This window comes from Phytophthora cinnamomi (genome assembly GCF_018691715.1).
Source record: "Phytophthora cinnamomi strain GKB4 chromosome Unknown Contig17, whole genome shotgun sequence".
In the NCBI taxonomy this organism is placed as follows: domain Eukaryota; phylum Oomycota; class Peronosporomycetes; order Peronosporales; family Peronosporaceae; genus Phytophthora; species Phytophthora cinnamomi.
The window spans coordinates 1,753,750-1,776,289 of record NW_027150950.1 but is presented as its reverse complement, the minus strand read 5'-3'; the positions used below and the strand labels follow the sequence as shown (position 1 = coordinate 1,776,289).

The following is a 22,540-nucleotide window of genomic DNA, read 5'->3' as shown; positions in this document are numbered from 1 at the left end:
CCGGTACATAAAGAGTTTTATTTTCCTGTTGTCACCGACGTGGGTGGGTTTCTGTGAAGAGGAAGGCATGTATGGCCTGGGGGACCCAGATCTGAGCGGAACAGCAGTTCTGAGTGTTGGTGCAGGCGTGCTGGACGGTGGGGGCGACTAAGTCTGCGGCGAACTTTGTGAGTTTCCGGGCGGCGCGCTCTTCGCCGAACAACGTGAAGAAAAAGCCGCCAGGGTCCACGCCGCTGATGACTGAGTCCAGGACGCCGAGGCAGAACTTGCAGTACTGCCGGTAGTGAGCTGCGAACATGAGGTTGTACAGGTTGTCGCGGAGATCGACGAACTCGTCCAACCAGCGTTCAATCCTGACGGTCGGGCGCTGGGAGCGCAGTCCGTCGGGAACCGGACACACCTCGTTGCAGGAAATTGATGGATTTGAAGTCGTCGAGCATGTGTTGGCGGTCGTCCGACACTGGAGCGAATCCGTGAACACCTCGACCACAAACCGTCCTTCGGGTGCACACGAAACACGGACTGCATTGACGTTCTTGAGATCCGCCAGCGCGGTCCGTCGAGCAGGTACGTAAGCTGGCTCTGATTGAGCTGTCTGGAACTTCACACTTCGTGCCTTGGACAACTTCGGCAGCATGGTATCTCGACTTGCGAATCCTTCAGGCGCTTCTTTCGGCTGCGGGCCGCAATGGCTGTTCAGAAATGAGTGTTTCTGAAGAACCCCTTGGCCCCCAAGCAGAAACAACCAAGCGGCACGACCAAGCAGCAAACACGCTGCTTTTATAGCAAGTCTCATCCGATGCGGTCGATTACAAGGGCACATCCAATCACGCCGCATAGTGCCGTGAGGTAAACACCATGAAAAATGTGGTCCACTTCAATGCTTGCCTTATCACCAGGGTTTGGTAGTAGACTAGTAGCGTTAGCTGTAGTACTGGTGATTTGGCCGATTACTGTAAAACCTGTAATAGTGCACCATGGGGCACTCCGTAGTACCCCCCCCCCTGCTAGGGTGGGGTATTATTGAAGGGGGATACTATTAAAGGGATGGGGAGCCGTGTTGATTTAAGAAGAGTCCTAAAAGCTGCCTGTGCTTGCTTAGAGATCAGCCTCTCCGATGATGTCGATGAACGAGTCGCCATCTTCAGATTCGCTGCTGTTTTCAGCTTCCACAACTACATCGTCGTTGGTAGATGCAGCCGCGCGATGTTCAGCCAGCAAAGCCACAAAAGCCTCTCCGTAAATGGAGAGCGTGGTCAGAGAGAGTTGATCATCCGCTCCGAGGAAACACCGACGGAAGCTTGTGATGGTGGTCTCGCTGGACACAGCATTCCAAGCACGGGTCAGCCAGCTTCAAACCACATTGTTTCCTGGTACGTTCACGTTACCATATCGAGTGTACTGAATGTTGCCATTCATTTTACACTGGTCAATGTTTTCCTTGGAGGTTTGAACCACGCGTAGTCTGTAACTCCTCTTCCATAGTGAACTTGCGCTTCATTGTCACGATTCACATTTGACAATGAGAGTGATCGAACCAAACCTGCGAGATTTATTTTTGCTTACGATGTCAACGATCATCTGATAATCCTGATAATTCAAACAATTTGAATTAGGGGGGTACTATTAAAGGGTGGAGCACTGTCGCAAGTCCCCGCCGAGCCGCTTGAAAATTTTGGGGTGCGGTACTATTAAAGGGACGGGGCACTATTACAGGTTTTACAGTAGTAGTGCTAATTGAATAGTAGCGAGAAAAATACCATTAATAGTGCTAGTTAGCACTACTATAGTTTTCCAAACTTCAACCTATGTGAGATCTTCGAATTGTTTTTTTCCTACTAAGTTCATGTTAGTACAAACGACTATGCTTGGAATTTGTGATATTATTATTCTTAATAATATTATAGTATTAGTAATGTATAGTACTAATCGTGAGTTTACTACCTTTCCGTAATTGAAAATCCAACCTCATCTGGAAGTGATAACAGCGTGCTACCAAGTATATTCAGCCTTTGAAGCCCAATTCCGATTTCTTTTACGGCCATCCAACCCGCTATCCCAACCTCAGCTCCTTCAATGTCTTTGTTTTTTCAGCACGTCGACCGACCTTGGTCAATTCATCGAAATCTCTTCACCATTATTATTAGTAGACACCTCCGCTTTTGGCTCCCTGAGAGCACCACCTACCACTTTGATGCAATTTAATGCGATTGATGCAACTCGATTAAAAAAATCTTGTTTAATAAAAACAAGATGCTGCACACCTTTGATCCGAACCACACGCGCAGCTGCGAACTCGAAAATTAACAAGATACCGGATTGATCCAAGCGCGTAGGCACAATCACGCCCTTGCCCGTGTTCCTTTCTCCGAGCCCCTGTGAGCTCAAAAACGCGAGCTTGGATATGGACGCGGTGACAGAACTTGGCGGTTGAATTCACAGAAGCGACACCTCCATGCGCTGAAGTTACGGTCTGACACCACAACTCACACAGTATTTGGTTCTTGAATGGATTTGTTGAGCAGTTGGTGGAGATGAAAAGGTTAGGCAAATGTTGAGCGAGTCACCCTGTCGAAACTCTGACTTACTGTGCGAAAAGCACACCTCGATTTCTCCCAACGTCATCCACATTTGACAGCCGCGGTGTCTAGATGGCCGAATCATTAACACCACAGTTGTCGCCAGCTCGTCTCAATTCGTCGCCAAGATGGTCCTGATCGATAGAGTCTGCGCGAATTGTGGACTCTGTTAGGCCGGACAGGCAGCGATAAATACAGGTAGCGCAACATCCACGTCGATAGTGCTGTCTCGAGCCGAAAAATGTAAAAGAGAGTGTCTGTAGAGTCCATCCGATTTCAGCGAACGAGACGACGTCATCATTTGGGATCTCATCACTGAAACCAAGCGACGGCGCTGTCAGAGGCTTATCTTCCAATTCACTCGCACCAGGCTTGTCCTTAGACAATACAAGTGATTCTCGAAACACTCGACACGGGCCATATCCTGGGATAAGAAGAACTGCGGAGGGGTTATTAACGCGGATTGTTATCATACCTTGCGTACGGCCTTCATTAGTAAGAACAACAAGGTCACCCCCGTCGTAGTCGAAGATCCCCCCATCTTCCTCGTCCGAACTTGGACCACAAAATGGATCCGTAAATTAGCTGTTGTGAATCTTGACGCACCAAATAGTTGTCAGGGGGATTGTGCCGCTGAGTAACATCAGCTTTGAACAACATTATTGTAAATCTCAAAAATGTCGTCCCGTGATAAGCTCATATCGCCAAGTTCAACAAGATATGATCCGGCTTGTACACAAACGTGCTAGCACAATCTTTCAGTTATTCCGCCTTAGTAGCAAGAGCAGGATGAAGACTCTTAGTTCAAGAAGTTATCGTACTTCGGCCAGAAAGCCAGGTCACGGCTTCAAGAAGTTATCGTACTTCGGCCAGAAAGCCACTCAGGTCCCCCGGGCGGAAAAGTCCACGTCCAGACTCAACGGTATTTGCAGTGCTCGATTCACCCATGTCCTTCTCTTAATGCTATCAGTTTGCATCTCCAGAATCCGCTTCTTGGTTTGCTTGTACGCCTAATAGTATTCACCACCATGTTTCGAGAAACTCGTGTCCGCCATATGGACTTATCCGGAAAACGAATTTGAAACGAGGTAAAATCAGATGGGGGGATCCTTATCGTACCCTTTCCACTTATGCCCCGTGAAAGTGTAGGCAGGATCATCTGGATCTTCATCGTCCTGGTCGTCTTTACTGTCAAGTTCAAATGCTTCCCCTCTAATTTTAATTTCTTCTGCTGCTTCTGGAGTCATATCCAATTGCATCGGTGACACAATCACGGCGTTGCCATCATGATCAGATACTTCATGAGGTCAGAACTGCGCTCCCTCTGCAATATCAACGAATCCGTACGAAAACTCATGTTGCTGAGTCGCGTTCGACGGTAGCCATTCTCCGTCACTGCCGCGATAGTTGACATGTCCGTGCTCGTCAGTGCTTCACTCGAATCGCCAGATTTGGAATGCCATTGTCGGCATTTCCTACCTTGGAGGCTCTGGTGTAGAGTACATATATTATCCACGCCCACCGCTCGGGGTTCATCGAATGGAGATATAACCTTGTCGATTGTGTCATCTGACACATTTATGCCCCTTGAGCCACTTCGAGCAGCGATAAATGCCGGGGGATTTCTGAACACGCTGATCTGCGGCCATTCACGATAAAATATGCAGGCAGCTACCGTCATAAAGAATGCCCCGAGCTCAGTGTGGAAATATATACATGCTACCGTAACATCCTAGTTAGAAGTTATCAGCGTCACGGTAGTAGCGCACGCGTCATCCGCAAGCACGGTTATCATTTTCATGCGAGAATGGTATTGTGAAATTTCATCATTGATAGACGCAAATACTGTGCCTATCTACGCTTAGAATGGCTTAAATGCAACTGAACGCCTGGACAGATCGAGTAACTCGAGTGGTTGCGAACTCGAAAATGTATGTCAATGCCCGCTGATCGAGACATTGAATGGCACTGTCTCCGTACTTCTGCTTGCTTCGCCACACTGCACTTAACAGCCCGATCTTGCGCTCAAGTAAAAGTGAGCACGGTGATAGCACTTGTCCAGTGGATTGATGAAATCGTTGTCTCCATTGTTCGGTAAAGTTTTGGTCTGGCACCACTAGCCTTAACTTCTCGAGTGTTGTGTTCCGGTTGAGCGATCTCCACGGCGTACCAAGCATCTGATTAATGTACGGTCTTCTCCAGCTATTGCTCGAAATCGTTAGAACCTTTAGTTGTTGTGCCAGTCGCGTTGTCGGATCGCCAAGATGCTCTGCGAGCAAGCACCCTCCATGCTCTCCGAAATCATCTAGGCGACGGAATTTGAGAGTAGTGAGCTGTGGAAACTGTTCGCCGCCACCAAGATTTTCGTATGTGGTGGCAAACCAATCGAGATCGACACAGTCACACCGCAGAGTGAGGCTTGTCAGGTGAGGACATGCGGTAAGTATCGTCGGTAGCACGGCATGAACATCGATGTCAATGTAACCTCGAGAAAATACTAGCGAAAGCTCTTGAAGTGACCAGCCCAGCTTGTGAAAGAAATCCCGAATCCCATCACCGTCCGTTCGAAAGCAAACTGTTAGGGATGTCAAGGGACCTTCCACGTTTGTGGCATTTCCCACACTCGCAATTAAAGCCTCTCGAGGTACTTGGCAAATGCCATACGCCGGGATTTCCAAGTTCACATCTTTGCTGGTACTGGATGTTGTGTCGTCCATCGCAAGGTTCACATGGGTATCATAAGCCAGGCGAACAGGACGACTAATCACTTTACCATTGCGGTCAGCAAACGCCATCTCCGTACCTTGACCCAACCTCCAGCTTTTCTGAGATCGGATCTCTTTTTGCCTTAGCACGTGGTTTATAACGCATAAAGCATTGTCCGTTAATTCCAGATTGGGAGCGCCAAACGTATGGATCTTCATACAAGGCGTTCCACACATGCAAGATCGCACATGAAGAAACGCGTCAGCAAGTGATTTCCAGTACCTTAAACGCTTTTTCTCGTTGACGAAGTTACCTCCAGACACGTAGACCTTTCCGATTAGGATTGGTGACGCTCGAATTGCGGAGAAAAACGCTTCAAGGAGCCACGACGCAGTTTCAAAAGCCTTGATGCTGAGTTCGTCAATCATACACTGGCGGTGGTTATTCGCGAAACGTAGTAGTGCTTTAGCTAGAAGCTCTGCGAATTCCTGGCGAGTTTTCTTTTCCTGTTTGTCAGGTCAAACAGGGGTCAAGCAAAAACCGAGATACGTGAAATGGACGCCTTGTTCTTGCATCATCAGGAGCAAAGACACCAACTCGCTCGCTCAATGGTCTTTTCAGAACCAGCGAGACCCTCGGAAAATTTGCGTCAGCCCCACTCTGCTCACCTGAGGCCGCTCCAATGTCCATAACTTCGATCACGCGTGATGCTCTGAAAGCAGCTACCGGAACCTCGTGCAAGTGCACTGAAAGCGACTCCAAACGGTACGCGAAGGTGCTACCGCACTCTCCAAAGCTCCTGACACTCTCAGATCTCAGGTCCTGCTCACAAAGATGGCGGTTCATCCCCTCCAAAAGCTCTTTTGCTCCCCTAAGATACTCCTCAAACCTGTCATTGCCGGACGCGCTGAACTCCAAATCGAGTGCCACGGGAATTTCCACTGTCCGCGTCACCCACGGTTGTCTCTTGAAGTGGTCTGATTGCATGTCAGGAATCCGTGCCTTAGCCTTCACGTACTCCTCGCTGGGAGTATACGTGAAGCCCGGTGAGTCCGCTAGCAGCGGCCACCGCCAACTGATCAACCGTCGGCTCCTTCGAACTGAGCGAAAGAGAACTTAAACAGGAAGCGTGGTGATGCATATGCCGGGGGGGGTCCTTTTCCCCTCGGAATACATAGGTATCGTCACTTCCATCGTTTCGAAGGACGTCCTCGATGTTCTCGTCCCCATACAACTCGTAGAACGTTTCTGTCTCCTTCCGAAGTGCCTTCGTCGTCGTCGCTGTCTCCGTGATACCAGCGGCATCTCCCCCGCCAGCCCCAGTTGCATTTTTCATCGAGCAGCTTCTGCCACGCGCTCCTATCGACGTGCGCCACAAGCGTCAGCAGCTCCAGCGCCTCCCGCGCCCGTCGAAGATCCTCTTTCGACTGGTGTCTGTCAAGGCCCCGACACTGGATAAAGTCGCCAGAGGGGAGCAGGCGACCGCGTAGGACCTTGCACCAAGGCGAGAGGAAGTTGTAGTTGGGCTTGCGGGCCTTCTTCTTGCGGCGGCCTGGTCGCTGGACTTGCTGGCGCTTTGGCATGAGGATAGCGGTCAGATGTACAGATGTATTGAAGTGATGGAAATATATTTTTAAATTATACATGTACTGAGCAGGTCATAAAAATGATGCGAGTTGATCAATGTGTATAATTGGTAATGTCTAAGAAATCTACAGCAATTATTTGGTTAGTCTACACGTGCATGGTGCAGGTATTATGAGAATCCGGGTCGAGTGCACTAATGCTCGCGGGGGGATTTTACTGCCCTTTGTACTACAGAGCACGCCGTCTTTCATCATTGTTGGCGTGGTGATCTGGGGCGTTCCTTGTTGCTTGCAGGTCGAACGGTGTCGATCGTATGATTCCACCAGGGTGACGAAACGACTGAAGTCCCCATGAACTGGCACTAGTTAACGCGCCGAGAGTTGCTCCGTGCTGCTGCGGTTGTTGGCTGCCCTTACACGATGCTGCTTGATTGTCCTCCTGCTCCTCCAAATCGTAAAACGCCTCGGGGCAGGACGAAAAGTCGAAGGCGTTGAAGCCAATGTGCATCTCGGTGCCGGCCGCCTTGGGCCAGTTGCCGTCTTCGTAGCCGTAACGAGACTGCGCTTGCTCCTGCTTCTGCTTCTGCCGCCAATTTGCAGAGATTTTGCGGGCGCGTCCTTCCTCAACTTCTAGACTTTCAGCATAGCGTTGTTGCTTTAGTTGTTGCTGTTGCTGTCCACGACACAGTTGGCGGTGACGGATGCGGAACTGCTCGATGGCAGCAGATGAGCTGCTGAACTGGTTGTTGCTTGGCGAGATCGCAGGTTGCGAGACTTGGACCATGGCAATCCGATCGTGCAATGGAAGGCACTTGTGCGAGACGCTTCCAATTCAGGAGTGAAACAAGCCTGGACATTTCAGGTCGACAAATCTTATCCCAAGATAACTTCCTGCCCCCATGTGGTCCGGTCGTAGCGCTGATTGGCGAGATGGTCCGACACGTGAAGTTTTTCCCACTAATCAGAGTCAACAGCGCCAAAACGTCAACTTGAACTGCTTCGTCGCGTGTTCCGAGATACAGCAACAATGTGGCGAGTGAAACACGTAGTAGCGCTGTGCCTGTTGAAGGTACCGCTGCCACCATTCCCTGCATGCTGGTTACTGCTTCTCGTGACGGAGGTCACACATCCGCTCGGCTTTCCCGAGCAAACGGTTGGGGGGTACCGCATTGACTGCGGCGAGCTGTAGATGTTTTTTTTTTTACTGTGACGATGAAATTCGGTCTGCGACATCGTATTCTTCGAAGATAATGTATATTCGTAGAGGAAATTATATATGGCAATAACTGTTTTTGATATTGATTTGGTAATTTATTCCCAGTATATTTGAATAAAATCGAAAATAAAGACGATCTGTACGGTGTCCAACGATGCAACCTTTGTCCATAGACATTAAAGCACTACAGGTTCACGCGTGTGTTATAATATTATCAAATAATGTTTATCAAAGTCTGTATTGGTTACAGTATGATATTGCCCCGAACAAAATTAAGTTTTGACATGGTGCAGATTTTACGGTCCTTTCCAAAGTTCAAACTAAAACAAATGAGGGGAGATCACACGTCGTCGTGTTTCCAATCGGCTGCCCCGAATAGGAGGCGTCCACGCTACTAGAGGTGACAGTGGGCACGTAAGTCCGCCAGGGAGGTGAGGCTCAGAAATTCTCCATCTATAGTTCACATACCGGTACAATTGATCCTCTCCTCCACCACCTTCACTTTGTCCACGAATCTTTTCAGCTGACCTTTGACGTGAACACTCGTCTTCACTGGCGAAAACTTGTCATAACCTCGATGCGCGTCCTGCCTTCTCTCGTGGAATCCCGGCGTATTCTCTTTCTTCAATTCTCCGAGTTTATCCGCACGGCCGACTTGAGAACCGATAGGGTCGTAAAATAGGGCTTCGCGCTGTTGTTGCTGCCCCGCTTCTTCCGTGAAGAAGGCTTCAGGGCACGACGACAAATCGAAGGCATTGTAGCCCACGTGCATCTCCGTGCCGGCGGGCCGGGGCCAGTTGCCATCGTCGTGTGATTCGCTAAGCTTCTGGCGCCGATTCATTGAGAGCTTCCGCCTGTGCTCGTTCAAGTTGTCTGTCCCCGTCGCGTCATGTCGTCGCTGGCTGTCACGGTACGCACGCCGTTGGCGAGCGCGGAGCTGATCTACACTCGAGATGATCTCGCAGGCCTCGGGGTCATATCGCTGCCCGGGTAGCATGGGCGAGAGGAGGCAGGACATGAAAACCATGACGTTGGAGAGAATGCAAACCGATGGTGCAGAGCGTGTTCACTTCGGAAGTGAGGATTGGCTCTGGAACTCTGTCCTCCATCAGACACCTCCGAGTTGCTTCATAGTTTCGACGCGCGTTGGTGCGGCTGTGGGGATTGGATATTCCGGCCACTACATGCGCCAAGCGTGGGTCCCCCGCCGGCACGCGCTAGTCGTCAGCGATTCCGGCGGCAAATTTCCAACGTGGACGTTAAAAAGGTGCGCATTAGCCGCAGGAAAACTACTGCACTGGCCTCAACACATGAACACCATAGACGCACACACTCGCCCTACCTATCCGACACGATTAAGTAGACGCCGGCGGCCTTTGCTGCCCGTGCTGTGACTTGGCTGCAGGTAGAACTCCGATTGGCGTTGTCATGAGTTCGTCCTGAGATACGACGAACGACCAGCGCCAAGGAAAGGTGAGTGCGCTGGGCTAGAGCTGCAGTATGCGTCAGACACTTCGTGATCTTGCTGAACACCTCGAAAGTCTTCAGAAAGATATAGTTCGAAGTATATTGCAGAGAATCTTGCCCATTCCTTAGTTCCATCACTCCGCTTCTTGCCCAAAATATGCGTTTCCTCCCAGTCCTTGATCGCTGGTGATGGAGTCATTCTCTTACGCATCATTGCTGGGCCCAAGGACATTTCGACCAAGATCGTGAGACGTAAAGCGAAGTTTTGCATACGGTATCCACAAGGATGTGGATTGGAGGTCATCGATTGCGCCACACTGCAGCTACAGCTCGCAGGGCTTATTCGTTGTCACAAATGCCGTGGAAGCCGAGGTGCACGCCGCTCTCAATGTCGCTTAGCGTTGACTGCAGGCCGATGAAGCCCATCGCCACAGCCGACAGTCCAATCGTTGCTGCTAATGTGTACACCATGATTGACTCGCGCTTGTACTTCTTCACAAAGTACCCGATACACTTCAGCCCGCAGAATCCGCCAACAAAACCGATGAAGGCGAACCACGCCATATAGTCGAACTGGAACTCGCCCGGGAATTGGCCATTGATAGCGAACTGCAGCGTCGTCGATGAAGCTGTGAACAAAATCATGAAACTCGCTGTCGCGGATTGAACCGCTGGTAAGACGCCTGCTTCGAGCATGATGGGGCCCTTGACCATTCCTCCGCCGATACCCAGCAGACCAGCAGCAACACCGGCAGTTGTGCATACGGCGGGAAACACCAGAGTGCGTCGCTTGATCCAGTGCAAGTCGCCCTCCACAAAGGTGTAATCGCTTACCACCTTCAAGCGGTTCTTCAGACGAAGTCGGTAGCCGATGTATAGTGAGATCCCCACGAGAATCGTCAGTGGCAAAAATGTGAGGACCCAGTAGTCGGACGAATTACACGACACGCCAATAGCACTAGGGGCGCCGTGGCCGCCACGAAGAATGGACTGCACCAAGATGATCAACCAGGACGCTACCAGCGGGCAAATGTACTCGAACGGCAGTACTCGCCCCTCGCGGCGTTGGATGGTGCCGCGTCGCTGAGCTTTTTGATCATCGTCCGACGGGAACGTGCCAAATCGACGATTATCACCGATGAGCGGGTCCGAACTAATTGGTTTGCGCACGACAAGAGGGGGCAGCGAACGGAAGTCCTCCTCATCTCCCTCTCGAATCAAACGAGCTTTTCGCGCCCGACGGGTTTTCTCGAGCCACCGGCGTGCGGCAATTTCGACGTCAAACCGCTGAAATATGAACACCGACAATCGATTAGTGGAAGATTTGTCGAATCGACTTCAAAGCATAGTGCAGTCGTACCCGATAGATTGACCACCGCCGGCCGCGACCGCCACCGTCCGGGCCACCTGTCAGTGTGGATTTGACGAGCGCCAACTGTAGTTTCGATTCTTTCTCTTGAATCTGAAGAAATGAAATACAATAACGAGCGTTACGCTTCCAGAACTTAGTGGTTTAACAAGCCATCTAGCAGTACCCACCTTGTTGCCCTTCAGAATCGTCTTGTAAGTGATAAACGTGAGCAACGTGACAAGCAGCACCAGAATGAGCCAATTCGGGAAAATATGATTCAGCATCACGCCGAATACCGTTCCGACAAGAGTCGTGGGTTCCATGAGCCCCACCAGCTCGAAATCAATGAGTGGACGATTCCTGTTCACTGTTTCGAGCACCAGACAACCGACGTCAGAACTGCAATCGCATGGCAGCCAGACAATCATGAAACAAGAGCCAAAGTTCGGCACTACATGAAACTTACGCGGGTGCTTCCGGCGGAAGTTGACGGCATACATGGCGACAGCGCTGCCGAAGATCGTCACCTTGGACAATGGGATGGCGTGCTTGGGGTTCAGGCCGGCGAAGATGTACATGGGTACGAGCAGCCCACCCCCGCCAACGCCGCCACCGGCGCCCAGGGCCGAGCACGAGAACGCGATCAATGTGGTGAGCAGGTCGTTGAGCGTGAAGGGCTCGAACAGGTTCTTCTCCACGCAGTAGGCGGCCTCCACAGTCTCGCCGGCCGACGTGAGTCCGTATTGGGTCTCCATCTCGCCCGAGGCCTCATTCAGCACTTCCACCACCTGGCAGCGGTTGGCCACATCGCCAGCATAGTCTCCGCAGTCGTGGGCAGTGGGCCGGCAGTACTCGCACGACCTGAGCAATAGCGACGACAATGTCAGGGAGGCAGGGCGACTACATATATGAACAGGTGATGACGACGGTCCGTACCCTTCAATGCAGGCGAGTGCCGGCACGTAGCCGCAGTCGGAGCGCTTGCTGCAGGCCACGCCGACAATGTCCGCGAGCGGCGCGTGCTGCGGATCCGTCTCCGTCATGGTCGCGCTAGCACCCAGCAGCAGCGTGAGCTGCAAGAGCAGCACTTGAGCGAGTCTCATGCGTCTGCGTCTGCAGGTGGAGGGGGCTCTGCGTCGTGAGGCGCCGACGGGAAAAAGAACAAGTGACGCGCATGGAGGCAGACAGCCACCCAGCCAGGCTCGGGTGGAGGGAGGGCGCCGTGGGATGCCGACCACAGGTTGCGACACGGGTGCGCTCCACGTTGTCGATAGATGGAGGTCCACGGGATCAGCTCCGCATCAGCGGAACTCACGCGCGCGAGCATTCATGCAGCAATGCCGGACGTGCCGAGCCTGTCTTTGACAGGTCTCATCCTTCAGAATGGTCTGGCGATTGTCCTCCAAGGTGACGAACAAGGTTTATGGTCACAGCTTCGGGCTTGACCACACGCTGCTCACAGCGCCATCGACATCTGCGTGGACTCTACGCCGTAGAGTCATGTGCGCAGGCTCCACACCAGCACAGTCGTCAGGGGTGATCTCACGACGAGATGTCACCAGAGGTTGGCTCGGCGGCGCTGATGATGCCAGCGGAATCGTTATCATCAGCTGGGGCAGCATCCCCAGCTGCCAGCACTTCAACGATGCACACGAAGTGCTTGTCAGCAACAGCGAAATACCAAACGAACTGAAACCTCCTACGTCGTGTCAGCATCCCCTCCACAACTACAGTGAGGTCCCCACCGATCAGCAGCAGCGCGCGGTCCGTCGTGCCGCCCTGCTCGATCTGCTGCGAGAAGCCGCTGCATGAAGATACTTTTTCGTCAGTAAGAGGCGAGTTACGCGTCAAGCATCTGCACAAGGAACCCGAGCGGGTGACCAGACTATAGAAGTATGCGGCACGTTCGAATCCATCCATTGTCTACCAACGACTGCCTTATTTGCCAGCTTGGGGCAATTAACTTTGCAGCGACGACACCAAGCATCTACCCATAAGTGCGGCTGTTTGCGTATATTCCCATATCCTCCTTCTCCATGCTGCCAAAGGTTTCCACATCACTACACGGAGGGCTGAGATGGTCACGAAACAAGAAGAGTTCATGTTCCTACTCCGACCCTTATTCCATAAAGAATGTTTCGGGGCAGGCTGCGAAGTCAAAGCCACATAAGTCTTCGTACCAGTCGCCAATTCCCGTCTTCGTGCAGACTGCAAGGCTTCTGTCGCCCCTGCATCACGGGCCAACTGGCAGACGTCTTTCGCGCTGTCGCTGGTTGTCACGGTGCATGCTACGCTGGTGAGCGCGGAAGTGCTCTTCAATCGAAGTACCGTTACCGGCCTCGGAGTCACAACGCGGTGGCAAAAGCAGGCGGGATATGGCAACCATGAACTCAGAAAAGATGCAGATAACTGGGGCGAGTGTGCAAGAAGCTTATGGGCACACGCTAGTCACCAGCGAGTCTGGTAGAGATATCCCAACGCACGCGCTAGGATGGCCCGCATTGGCCGCATGGAAGCTGTAAGCGCTGACCTGATTGTAAGGAGATGAGATGCCACTGAAGAGTGAGAACACCACTCACCAGGAAGTGAAGCGCACCCTGCGCGTGAGATAAGCGAACGAGCTCCAAGAGGTTTAGAAACTCCTCAAATTCAATTGGGCGCCTCGCGGCCGACTTCACACCTTCCCGTCGGACTTCAAACCGCTTCACGGATTTGATCACTTTGTTCACAGACTCGGAGCGTGTAGGATTTCCTTCCTTCCTGATAGGGTCCCACGGAACCGTGAGGCGAGGCGTGAAGCACGATATAGCCTTCTTTGCGTACTCGAGCGTCGAGGACCTAGCACGGACAGGTTTGGCGTCGTCGCTGGGGTCTGGCTCGCCAAACGCACTGTAGTTTATCCATCTGCACACGTCCTCGGGGGAGATGTTGAGTAGGTCTTCCCTGGTAAACGACGCGTTAGTAGTGTAGTTGCACCCGTCGTGAAATGACATGAACTCTGCCAGAATGGCTTTGTATCGCTTGGGGCGCATGATGTCTGTGCTGCACCTGATTCTCCTGCTTGCGTCCTGTTGCAACTGAAGCGACCTGCAGTCGCGCGCAGAGTGAAATCTAAGCTTGCTAAAGTTTTGGCGAGCGAACAAGCAGCAAAAGCTACTTGTGAAGGAATCGTGTTTTTATGAAGTGAGCTGGTAGCCCACATTAGTTCTTCTCTTTGATAGATAGTCGTACTGTGTCCTCAACAGGCGCATGCCTAACTGTCAGACGTAGCAGACAATCTCCGTAGGACAATTCTGCTACGTGGGAAAACCTCCAGCACCATCGTGCCTTCTCGGGATAAACGACCCACACATGCTCGCCTGCATCATCATGCTTCGCAAGTTTCCGCCAAGCGGCGGGGACCAGTACACTGGAATCCTCAACAGCCCCACCTACTGGTTTCAGCCGCTGCACTTGGCTCGCTCAAAACCGTCTTTGGCATAAGCCCTATGGCCTCTCTGTGCTTCTCATACTTCGCACTTGATAGAGGCTTAGTGAAGGCATCGGCGACATTTTCGCTGCCAGGAACTCGTAGCACTTCAATCTCCTTCATATCGACTCGCTCTCGGATGAAGTGATGGCGTACGTCAATGTCCTTGGTACGGCTGTGAAATGCCGGATTGTTCGCCAGCTTCTTCGCACTCTCATTAACCACGAACACTTCAGTTTGTGCCTTCTGCTGCACTTTTAGTTCTTTCAACATCTGTCGAAGATGAACTATTTCTTGCGCGAGCAAACTCAAAGCCATATACTCGGCCTCCGTCGTGTTCAAGGCCACCGTCTTCCCAGTTTGACTGCACCACGAAATTGTACTGCCGCACAAATTTGTTAAATAGCCAGCAATAGATTTTCTATCATGAATTCGATTTGCGAAGTCAGCGTCGGCAAAAGCTTCTAAATGTTGATCAAGCACCTGATCAGACCACTGCTTTCCACTAAGCCGAATACCCCAATCAAGTGTCTCCTGCAAATATCGAAGGCCCCACATTGCTGCTCTCCAATGCAATATACCTGGCCTTTCCGGATATTGACTGCATTCACGAACTAAATAGGCTAAATCAGGGCGCAAGCCCATCATTAGATACATCAAACTTCCAATAACTGATCGATATGGCTTGGATGACATCAACTGCCTCTCATCTGCATCCGCAGCACACATGCTCTTCGTCAACTTCATATCCGTTGTGCATGGCGTCTTACAGCCATTGCACTTCTCCATCCTGAACCGCTCTAGCACTGACTTAGCATATTTGTGCTGATTGATGAAGATAGTCCGCTCACGTCGATTGCGAGTGATCTCCCAGCCGAGGGTGTAATGTAGCTATCCAAGATCCTTCATGTCGAATCTCTTAAAGAACATTTGCTTCATCTCATTAATAAGTTTCATAATGGAAGCGAACAAAATAAGATCATCAACGTAAAGCGGAATGAAGACTAATTGGTCATCAATAATCTTCACAGCAACACAGGCTTTTGATTTCAGCAAAGTGAATCCTTGATCTTCCAGAAATGACTTCAAAAGCTGAAACCAGACGCGAGGCGCCTGTTTTAATACGTACAAGCTCTTCAGCAAGCGACACACCCAAGTTTCTTTTCCGGGCCCCTTGAAGCCATCCGGTTGCTCCCTATACACCTCTACATCGATTATTCCGTTGAGAAATGCAGTAGTCACGTCCATTTGGTGTATTTTATAATCCCATACCGCTGCAAGCGTTGGAAGCACTCGCAGTGTCTCCAAACGTACAACTGGCGAGTAGACTTCTAAGTAATCAATTCCATATACTTGCATGAAGCCTTTTATCACCAGTCGTGTTTTGAACCTAGTCATTTCTCCGTCTGCTTTGTATTTGACGCGGAACACCCAGCGATTACATAGCACTTTCATATTCTGCTGCCGTGGAACCAACTCCCACGTGAAGTTCTTTATCAAAGCATCGTATTCTGCTTGCGCAGCAGCTTTCCACGGCACGGCAAACTCACCCTCAATAGCTTTGTCGTACGTCTCGGGCTCATCAATCACACCCATGGTCAGACAGCAATAATCCTGCCACCATGCAAGTGTTTGCTCCTTCGCAATTGCACGCTGCATCTCTTCGCAAGCCTTCTCCCATGATATTGATGATATTGACGAGATCATGAATTCATCTGAGTTTGTGCTGGCGTATGCAACGCAGATGTAATCACCAATCCATGAAGGCGGTTTGCTCACACGACCACTCCGCGTTACTGGGCAGTTCTTAGTGCGAGCACCTCCCGAGGCCACGTACTCGCGAAGACCTCCACGTGAGGAGGTTTGTATACGCTCCGCGCTAGGTCCATCACAATGTACAAGCGTCTCCAAGCCCACGGACTCCATCTCGCGAGTCTCCGAAGACTGTGTTCGCTTCTGGACTGACGATTCTTCACGTGATGCCTCTCGTTGCAACGTAGCTTCAGCAGTCGGTGCCATGCGCCACCCCCTGCATCGCTTTTTCTTTTTGCATTTTGATTCAGTAGTTTGTTCACTTTCACTCACTTTGCGCGGGTGCTCTGCAGCACCTCGCACTGTCACGACATTCTCGGACCGCGTCCGTTTTGAGGAGGTTCACCACTTTGACTACTCTCATGTCTGTTGCGCTTTGCTCCAGCGCTAGCGGCGCCACCAGCAACTGCACCACTAGCTCCACCGCCACCAGCAACTGCACCACTAGCCCCACCAGTCCTGGCACTTCTATCATCTGCCCCACCTGGCAGGTCTGGGAGTATGTCTCTGGTACCAGCAGATTCACAATCTACGTCCTCCTCTGTATCTTCATCATGCATTTCATCAAGCATGGTGACACGAAGCGGCTCCAGAAAATTTGCCCAAGTCTCTGCTCAGTGACCCGGCCAGCGACAGGCCCGTAAGACATGCGACGGAAGAGCACAAGAGAAGAGCGAAGACACAAGCGAGAAAGAAGACTCAAGCAAGTCCAGACAGAGAGCCGAAGAAGATTGCTCAAAATCGTCCAGACTCCCGCCATAGTAAAGTCAAGTCAAACTCCAGACTCATTGGTCTCCGGACCCCGGACGCAGGATTCCAGACACCAGGCTCCGGACGAAGATCTTCGATGGGCGACCGGTCGCGCCCTGTCCCAGCCTGATTTGTACCCAGAAAGGCCTTCCAAGTTTCAAGTATACTCCGACCAAGATGTTAACGACCGACCAAGACGACCGACCATGATATGTTATGCACTGACCAGATTCCTGCCCTATCCATGACCTGCTCGACATGCGACGTGATTACGCCACGCCCCGACTATAGTGAAACCAAGATAAAAGAGCTGATTCCAGAGAGAACAGTGGATACAGAAGCCTAAGAAAAGATAATCAGAGAGTTCAATTTGCCAAGAAGGGCGCAAGTGCTTCCCCGTCCCCAGGGACGAGGTGTGCTGTCAAGTAAGCGAGAGGAACAAGCCTCGACCGGAGGGATTAACCCTGCCGGCGGCCCTAAGCTACAAGACCTGCGTTTGGACGCGTCGTGACCGCGATACCGCCGTGGAACTCTCCCAAAGGCTAAGACCAAGTTAGGCGGTGATCGGGCGACGCGCGCTCCGAGGTGATCTGTCCTATTTCATATTCCAGTTGTTGGTCCTCCATTCGGAGGTCCCATTTCATATTAACTGCGTTTCTAGGAGGTTGTGTGTAGTCACCCCTAGATCCGATTGATTGACTACTGTGTGATAGGATTGTATATTGTCTGACCGGAGGTTGTTCTCCTTTTTTGGAGTTGAGCATTTGGAAAGTCTTCCGCCTGGGGCTAATTATCTCCTTGCGGGAGCTGGTGCGCGTGAGTGAAGGGTGCTTTCGGACTCGACCGGTGGTCCGGAAGAAACTCCAGTAGACCGGTGTACGGGCCCCCGCTCAAGGGCCCCCCAAAGAATAAGTAGCGGCTGTATATTTGTATATTTGCATATTAACTCTCTGATTTTGAAGGTTTGGCTGGAAGGATCTGCTTGTGATCTCAACCCCAGTCGTGGAGACCTACGTTTGAAGTAACGTAAGCGCTCTACACCCAAGACCTTATCATTGTGAAGACAACTCATCAGGTGAAGTTCGTTCTATCGAAGATAAACGACACCTACAGGGATTCACAAGGTCACACGCCACCTCCGTTGGGAGCACCTAGTGCTGCTATCGGAGTCTGACCCCATTGGGAAAATCCGTAAGGAGGAGTAATTCTCCGGACGGGCGGCCCCGTGGCATCGTGCTATACACCTGGGCGGCAAAAGGCGCTCACCCGCCTCGCCACAGCTGGTGCGCGTGCCCGGATTTGGTAGTCCGTGGAATTTCACCGAGTTGTTTTTTATATTATATTGATTGAGATCTAGGGTGTTGACTGCTAACGATCTTCTAACCGTGGTTGATATGGCTGGAAGTGGAAGCAGGAAGAAGGAAGGGCGACGGCAGTCGGCGGAGTCTGAACCAAGCCGGCAGTCGCGCCGAGTCGCGAACTTGGGAGTCGAGCCGCATCGACCTCTGGAAGACGTCGAACGTGACGCCCGGAAGGCCAACGCGGCAAAACGCAGGGCTGCCAAGGAAGCGAAGGAAGCGTCGGCTCCAGGCGAGACGACTTCTGGACCCGCTGTTCCAGACGCGCACCAAGTGTCCAAGAACGGCGACCAAGAGACGGCTCTGGAAGATGCTGACACTTCCATGTCGGCGGACTCGAAGCTAGGTCCGGACGACGAGGACAAGTCCGCTCCGGACATGTCCGCCAAGGCGTCTGCGGGAGGCGCCGATGTGGTTGAGCCCCCGGTGGGTGGTCGAGTTTCGGACTCCCCCCAACCGGAACATGAGGTCGAGGCTTCGGACGTCGACGACGAAGTCCAATACGTTGGAACGAAGAAGCCTTTGGAAGGTCCGGCTGACGACGTCGAAGTTGTCGAAGTCGACTCCGAGCCGGACGACGAAGTGCAGCTGGTGAAGGTCGAACCGGCGGTCAAGAAGGAAGCTCACCTGTCTACGGTTCAGGAAGACCAAGTGCTCGAGGACACCGAAGTGTCTTCGCCGAAGTCCTCCGCAACGGCTTCTGCCCGAATGCCGACTCAAGTCCGACCGACACCGGTGTCTCCATCGGAAGATCAAGTGAAGGCGTATGTGGCTGACCAAGTGCGACGATGGGAGAGGGACGTCTCCGAAAGAAGTGTTCCTCCGAACATCAAGTATGAATGGCCTCAAGCTCATTTGGATTCAACGGCTTACATGTCTGCTATCCTGACTACATCTGAGTACTTACGGAAGCGGACGTCGATGGCCGTGGAGGCGGACGCTTGGATCGCCGAGATGGAACTGACACGTCGGACGTTTGGGGTCACCCGAGACTGGACGGCTGCGACGATTCCGGTCGGACTCTTCTCCCCACGCGAGTGTGCTGCGGTCCTTCAGACGCAATTGTTCGAGTCCGGCTTCAGTTTTCTGAACTTGGTTCCTGGCTGGTTCCGGACACGAGCTAACAAGGCGCACCCGGACTTGGTCCGCCACGTCGTCGAAGAGATGCTCCTGTTGCTGTCCATCGAGATGGCCGAGCTGAAGCAGCTGATGACCAAGGCGACCGAAGTCCAAGCGCAGACGGCTCGCCCCGAACGATCGCGTCCAGACTTGGCTGCACCGGAGCTTGACGCGGAGATGACCGACCACGAAGTCGAGTTGCTGGGATGCGGCTACATCCAGATGCTCAAGGTGTCTGGACTTCAGACGCCGCGAAGTCCGAGGAGCCCCGCGGTGAGTGAGCCTGGACCCAAGCGCGTCCAACGTGTGCCGGCGCTCGCACCTCCGTCGTCCATCCCGACGCCTGAGTCCCCGCAGTCTGTGTCGTCGTCTGCTTTCCGAAGTCTGGAAGGCGCTCGACCTGGCAGTGTGGCGTCCGGTCTGGATGCCTCGGTCAAGTCGGAATCTCGAGCATCGTCAAGCCTCTTCGGAACGTCAGGTGGCTCGGACGAGTCGCTTGCTAGCGCCACGTCAGGATCGCGAACCTCGAGGGACAGCTCGTCCGGTTCTTCGGGACTGAGCTGGGGTCAAGACGCTGGATCGCACATGCCGGCCGTTCCGATGGCGATGACTGCCCAGACGCTTGGTGGAGTGGCTCCGGTCGAATCCGCAGTGGCCATGTACGTCACCCAGGAAGCTCTCCCCCCGAACCCGGTGCGTGTGGATCAGGACGATGTCGTTATGTCGGAGTCCGAACGATCGCACGCCCGGGGACGGAGGTCGAAGGCATTCCGGCGTCGCTCCAAGCGTCGAAGTCCGTCGCCATCCGAAAGTTCCAGCAGCGACGATGATAGCCGCCGCCGCAGGTCCAGCCGGCGCTCCCAGTCTGAGCGTTCGTACCGCTCGGGACGGTCACATGATTCAGCCAGTTCTGGAAGCACCCAAGTTGCCTTGAACGCCATGTTCCAGGTGCAGGAGGCGGTCGCCAGGATGGAGAGGCACCAGGACTCCGCGCTCGAGAAGCTGAACACCAAGCTGGACTTGGAAGTCGCTCGGAGGTTCGGACCGCCGGCTCGGGACCCACCTGCGAAGGAGGAGTCCACCCGGAACCCGGCCGACGACACTTGGACACGCCGCGAGGTGGAGACCAGGGAAGCCGCTCGACTGGAAGCCGCGCGTCTGGAACGTGAGCGAGCGGACGCACTCTTGGCACAGTATCGTGCCCAGACGGAGACATGTCAGGCCGAAGAAGCGCAGCGCGTGGCGGCCATGATGGAGTCCTTGCAGCGCGAGCTAGAAGACATGCGCGCGGGGCGGGCCCAGGAGCGAGAGGCGGCCAGGAATGTCCAGAAGTTTCTGACTGGACAGTTGCGCGACCTTCGTGCAACATCCGCCCAGACGCCTCCGCGACCATTCGCATTCAGACCTGATTCGGCAACTCGGGACCCTCATGTGACAACGGAAAATCCAGTGGCGACCAGTCGTCAGGTCAGGCGTCCAGAATCCAGTGGCGTAATCAGTGATGACGTAATCAGGGGAGATGTCACACGGACCTCGACGAACCTCGACGAATTCCTGGCGGCCCAGCTTCGGGCGACTCTCAGCGCCGCCACCAAGGCCGACGCCGCGCCGACGCGCGCCAAGACCGAGAGCGCCCCCGACGCCTCCGCACGAGGACACGCCGACGCGCGCCCTGAACGAAAGGCGCAGGCGGAGGGCGTGCCACAGCGCAAGGCACAAGCTGGCTCGGCGAGACGGGGGAAGTCTGCGAGTGGCAAGTCGACAGAGCGAGGGGGAAGGGACGCCTCGTCCCGTGGAGAGAAATCGAAGAAGCCTCCCAAGCACCGTGGTGATCCGGATAGTTCCGATTCTGGCTCAAGCTCCGACGGGAGTTCTTCGGACTCCGACAGCCCCGATAGCTCGTCGTTTGAAGATGTCGCCCCGAACACGCCGACTGTTGCAGGGCCCGGAGGAACGCTATTCACGTTCCGGCCATATGTGAATGCGAACAGCCTGGAGGATTTCGATGAGAAGGCGTCGCTGGCGGTCCGGACAAGGTGGCTGGAGAGATTCCAAAGCATCGCGGCTCAGGGCGGATGGACGGACAAGGTCAAGATATACGAGATGAAGCTCAAGTTGTCCGCCGCTGTCCGGAACTGGCGCGCGAACCTTCGTCCGAAGGTGAGACGAGACTGGAAGAAGTTCCTGAAAGAGTTCCGTGAGATGTATTGCAAAGCAAAGACCTCAGACTCCGAACGCTACTACACGATGATTCAAAGGAAGTCAGAAAGCCCGCTAGAGTTTTACTATCGCCTGAACAAGGTGGCAGATAAGGCGGGTATCGATTTCGACTCGTCGTCCAAGCAGCGGGAACGTCATCTGAAGGTATTCACGAAGAAGCTCTTGGACTCACGCCTTCGATCGACGTTGCAAGGCCAACGCATCCGGAGACTACGTGACTTGGAGTACGTCCTAAAGCAGCACGAAGAGATGACCCAAGGCGACGACTACGATGCTCCTCAGGCCAAGCGAGACTTCCGGGCGGACAATGTTCCGCACGGACGGTTCCAGTCGAAGCGTGCCGGCCGCGCGTATGTGGTTCAGGACGAAGATGTGTCGGATGAAGGTGAAGATGATCGGGAAGTGCGGTTCCAAGATGCGGTGGAAGAAGTTCCTGCCACTCCGTCGACGGCAAGCTCGGCTGTTGGAGGAGCGCCAACCGGAGGTGATTCCAGGCGAGACGAAGATCGCGTGCAAGATATTTCAAGCACTGTCTTCCGGATTATGGAGAATTCAGGTTGGAGACCTCCTTTGAGCGGAGATTTCCGAACACCACCTCGGTCCCCTCGTTTCGACACTGCGAACCGCACCAAGTTCTGTGAGCGCTGCAATGATTTTGGACATTCTACGGAGAGCTGCTGGACCGACCTCAAGTGTGATCGCTGCGGCCGGAAAGGGCACCCTGCCCGCCTGTGCAGAGTTCGACCCTGCCTATTCTGCAAGAAGTTTCATGAAGACCAATGTGAAGAGTGGAAGAAGTTCCAAGCTGTGAAGACTCTCGCTCGTCAAGGGACACTGGACCTTCCGTCCGCTATCCGGAATCAACTACTGGATGGGGACGTCGACTCTGGGGAACAACAGTTAAACT

At 53.1% G+C, this 22,540-nt stretch overlaps 6 protein-coding genes across 6 annotated transcripts; all 6 read right to left on the bottom strand.

Moving 5' to 3' along the window:
- Positions 1 to 31: 31 nt before the first annotated feature.
- Positions 32 to 637, bottom strand: IUM83_04854 (uncharacterized protein; the record flags this gene model as incomplete). Its single annotated transcript, XM_067928955.1, has 1 exon — positions 32 to 637. The coding sequence occupies one exon, from the start codon at positions 635 to 637 to the stop codon at positions 32 to 34; it is 606 nt and encodes a 201-aa protein (XP_067796294.1).
- A 461-nt stretch (positions 638 to 1,098) lies between these two features.
- IUM83_04853 (Pogo transposable element) lies at positions 1,099 to 5,713 on the bottom strand (the record flags this gene model as incomplete). The annotated part of the gene is made up of 3 exons (XM_067928954.1): positions 1,099 to 1,318; positions 5,383 to 5,497; positions 5,599 to 5,713. The coding sequence occupies 3 exons, from the start codon at positions 5,711 to 5,713 to the stop codon at positions 1,099 to 1,101; spliced, it is 450 nt and encodes a 149-aa protein (XP_067796038.1).
- A 1,387-nt stretch (positions 5,714 to 7,100) lies between these two features.
- On the bottom strand, positions 7,101 to 7,655 carry IUM83_04852 (uncharacterized protein; the record flags this gene model as incomplete). The annotated part of the gene is made up of 1 exon (XM_067928953.1): positions 7,101 to 7,655. One exon carries the CDS (start codon positions 7,653 to 7,655, stop codon positions 7,101 to 7,103), a length of 555 nt encoding a protein of 184 aa, XP_067796299.1.
- An 892-nt stretch (positions 7,656 to 8,547) lies between these two features.
- IUM83_04851 (uncharacterized protein) lies at positions 8,548 to 9,084 on the bottom strand (the record flags this gene model as incomplete). The annotated part of the gene is made up of 1 exon (XM_067928952.1): positions 8,548 to 9,084. One exon carries the CDS (start codon positions 9,082 to 9,084, stop codon positions 8,548 to 8,550), a length of 537 nt encoding a protein of 178 aa, XP_067796297.1.
- An 809-nt stretch (positions 9,085 to 9,893) lies between these two features.
- On the bottom strand, positions 9,894 to 12,008 carry IUM83_04850 (uncharacterized protein; the record flags this gene model as incomplete). Its single annotated transcript, XM_067928951.1, has 5 exons — positions 9,894 to 10,841; positions 10,915 to 11,016; positions 11,094 to 11,272; positions 11,372 to 11,766; positions 11,842 to 12,008. 5 exons carry the CDS (start codon positions 12,006 to 12,008, stop codon positions 9,894 to 9,896), a joined length of 1,791 nt encoding a protein of 596 aa, XP_067796298.1.
- A 439-nt stretch (positions 12,009 to 12,447) lies between these two features.
- IUM83_04849 (uncharacterized protein) lies at positions 12,448 to 13,937 on the bottom strand (the record flags this gene model as incomplete). The annotated part of the gene is made up of 3 exons (XM_067928950.1): positions 12,448 to 12,533; positions 12,609 to 12,709; positions 13,462 to 13,937. The coding sequence occupies 3 exons, from the start codon at positions 13,935 to 13,937 to the stop codon at positions 12,448 to 12,450; spliced, it is 663 nt and encodes a 220-aa protein (XP_067796106.1).
- Positions 13,938 to 22,540: the final 8,603 nt, after the last annotated feature.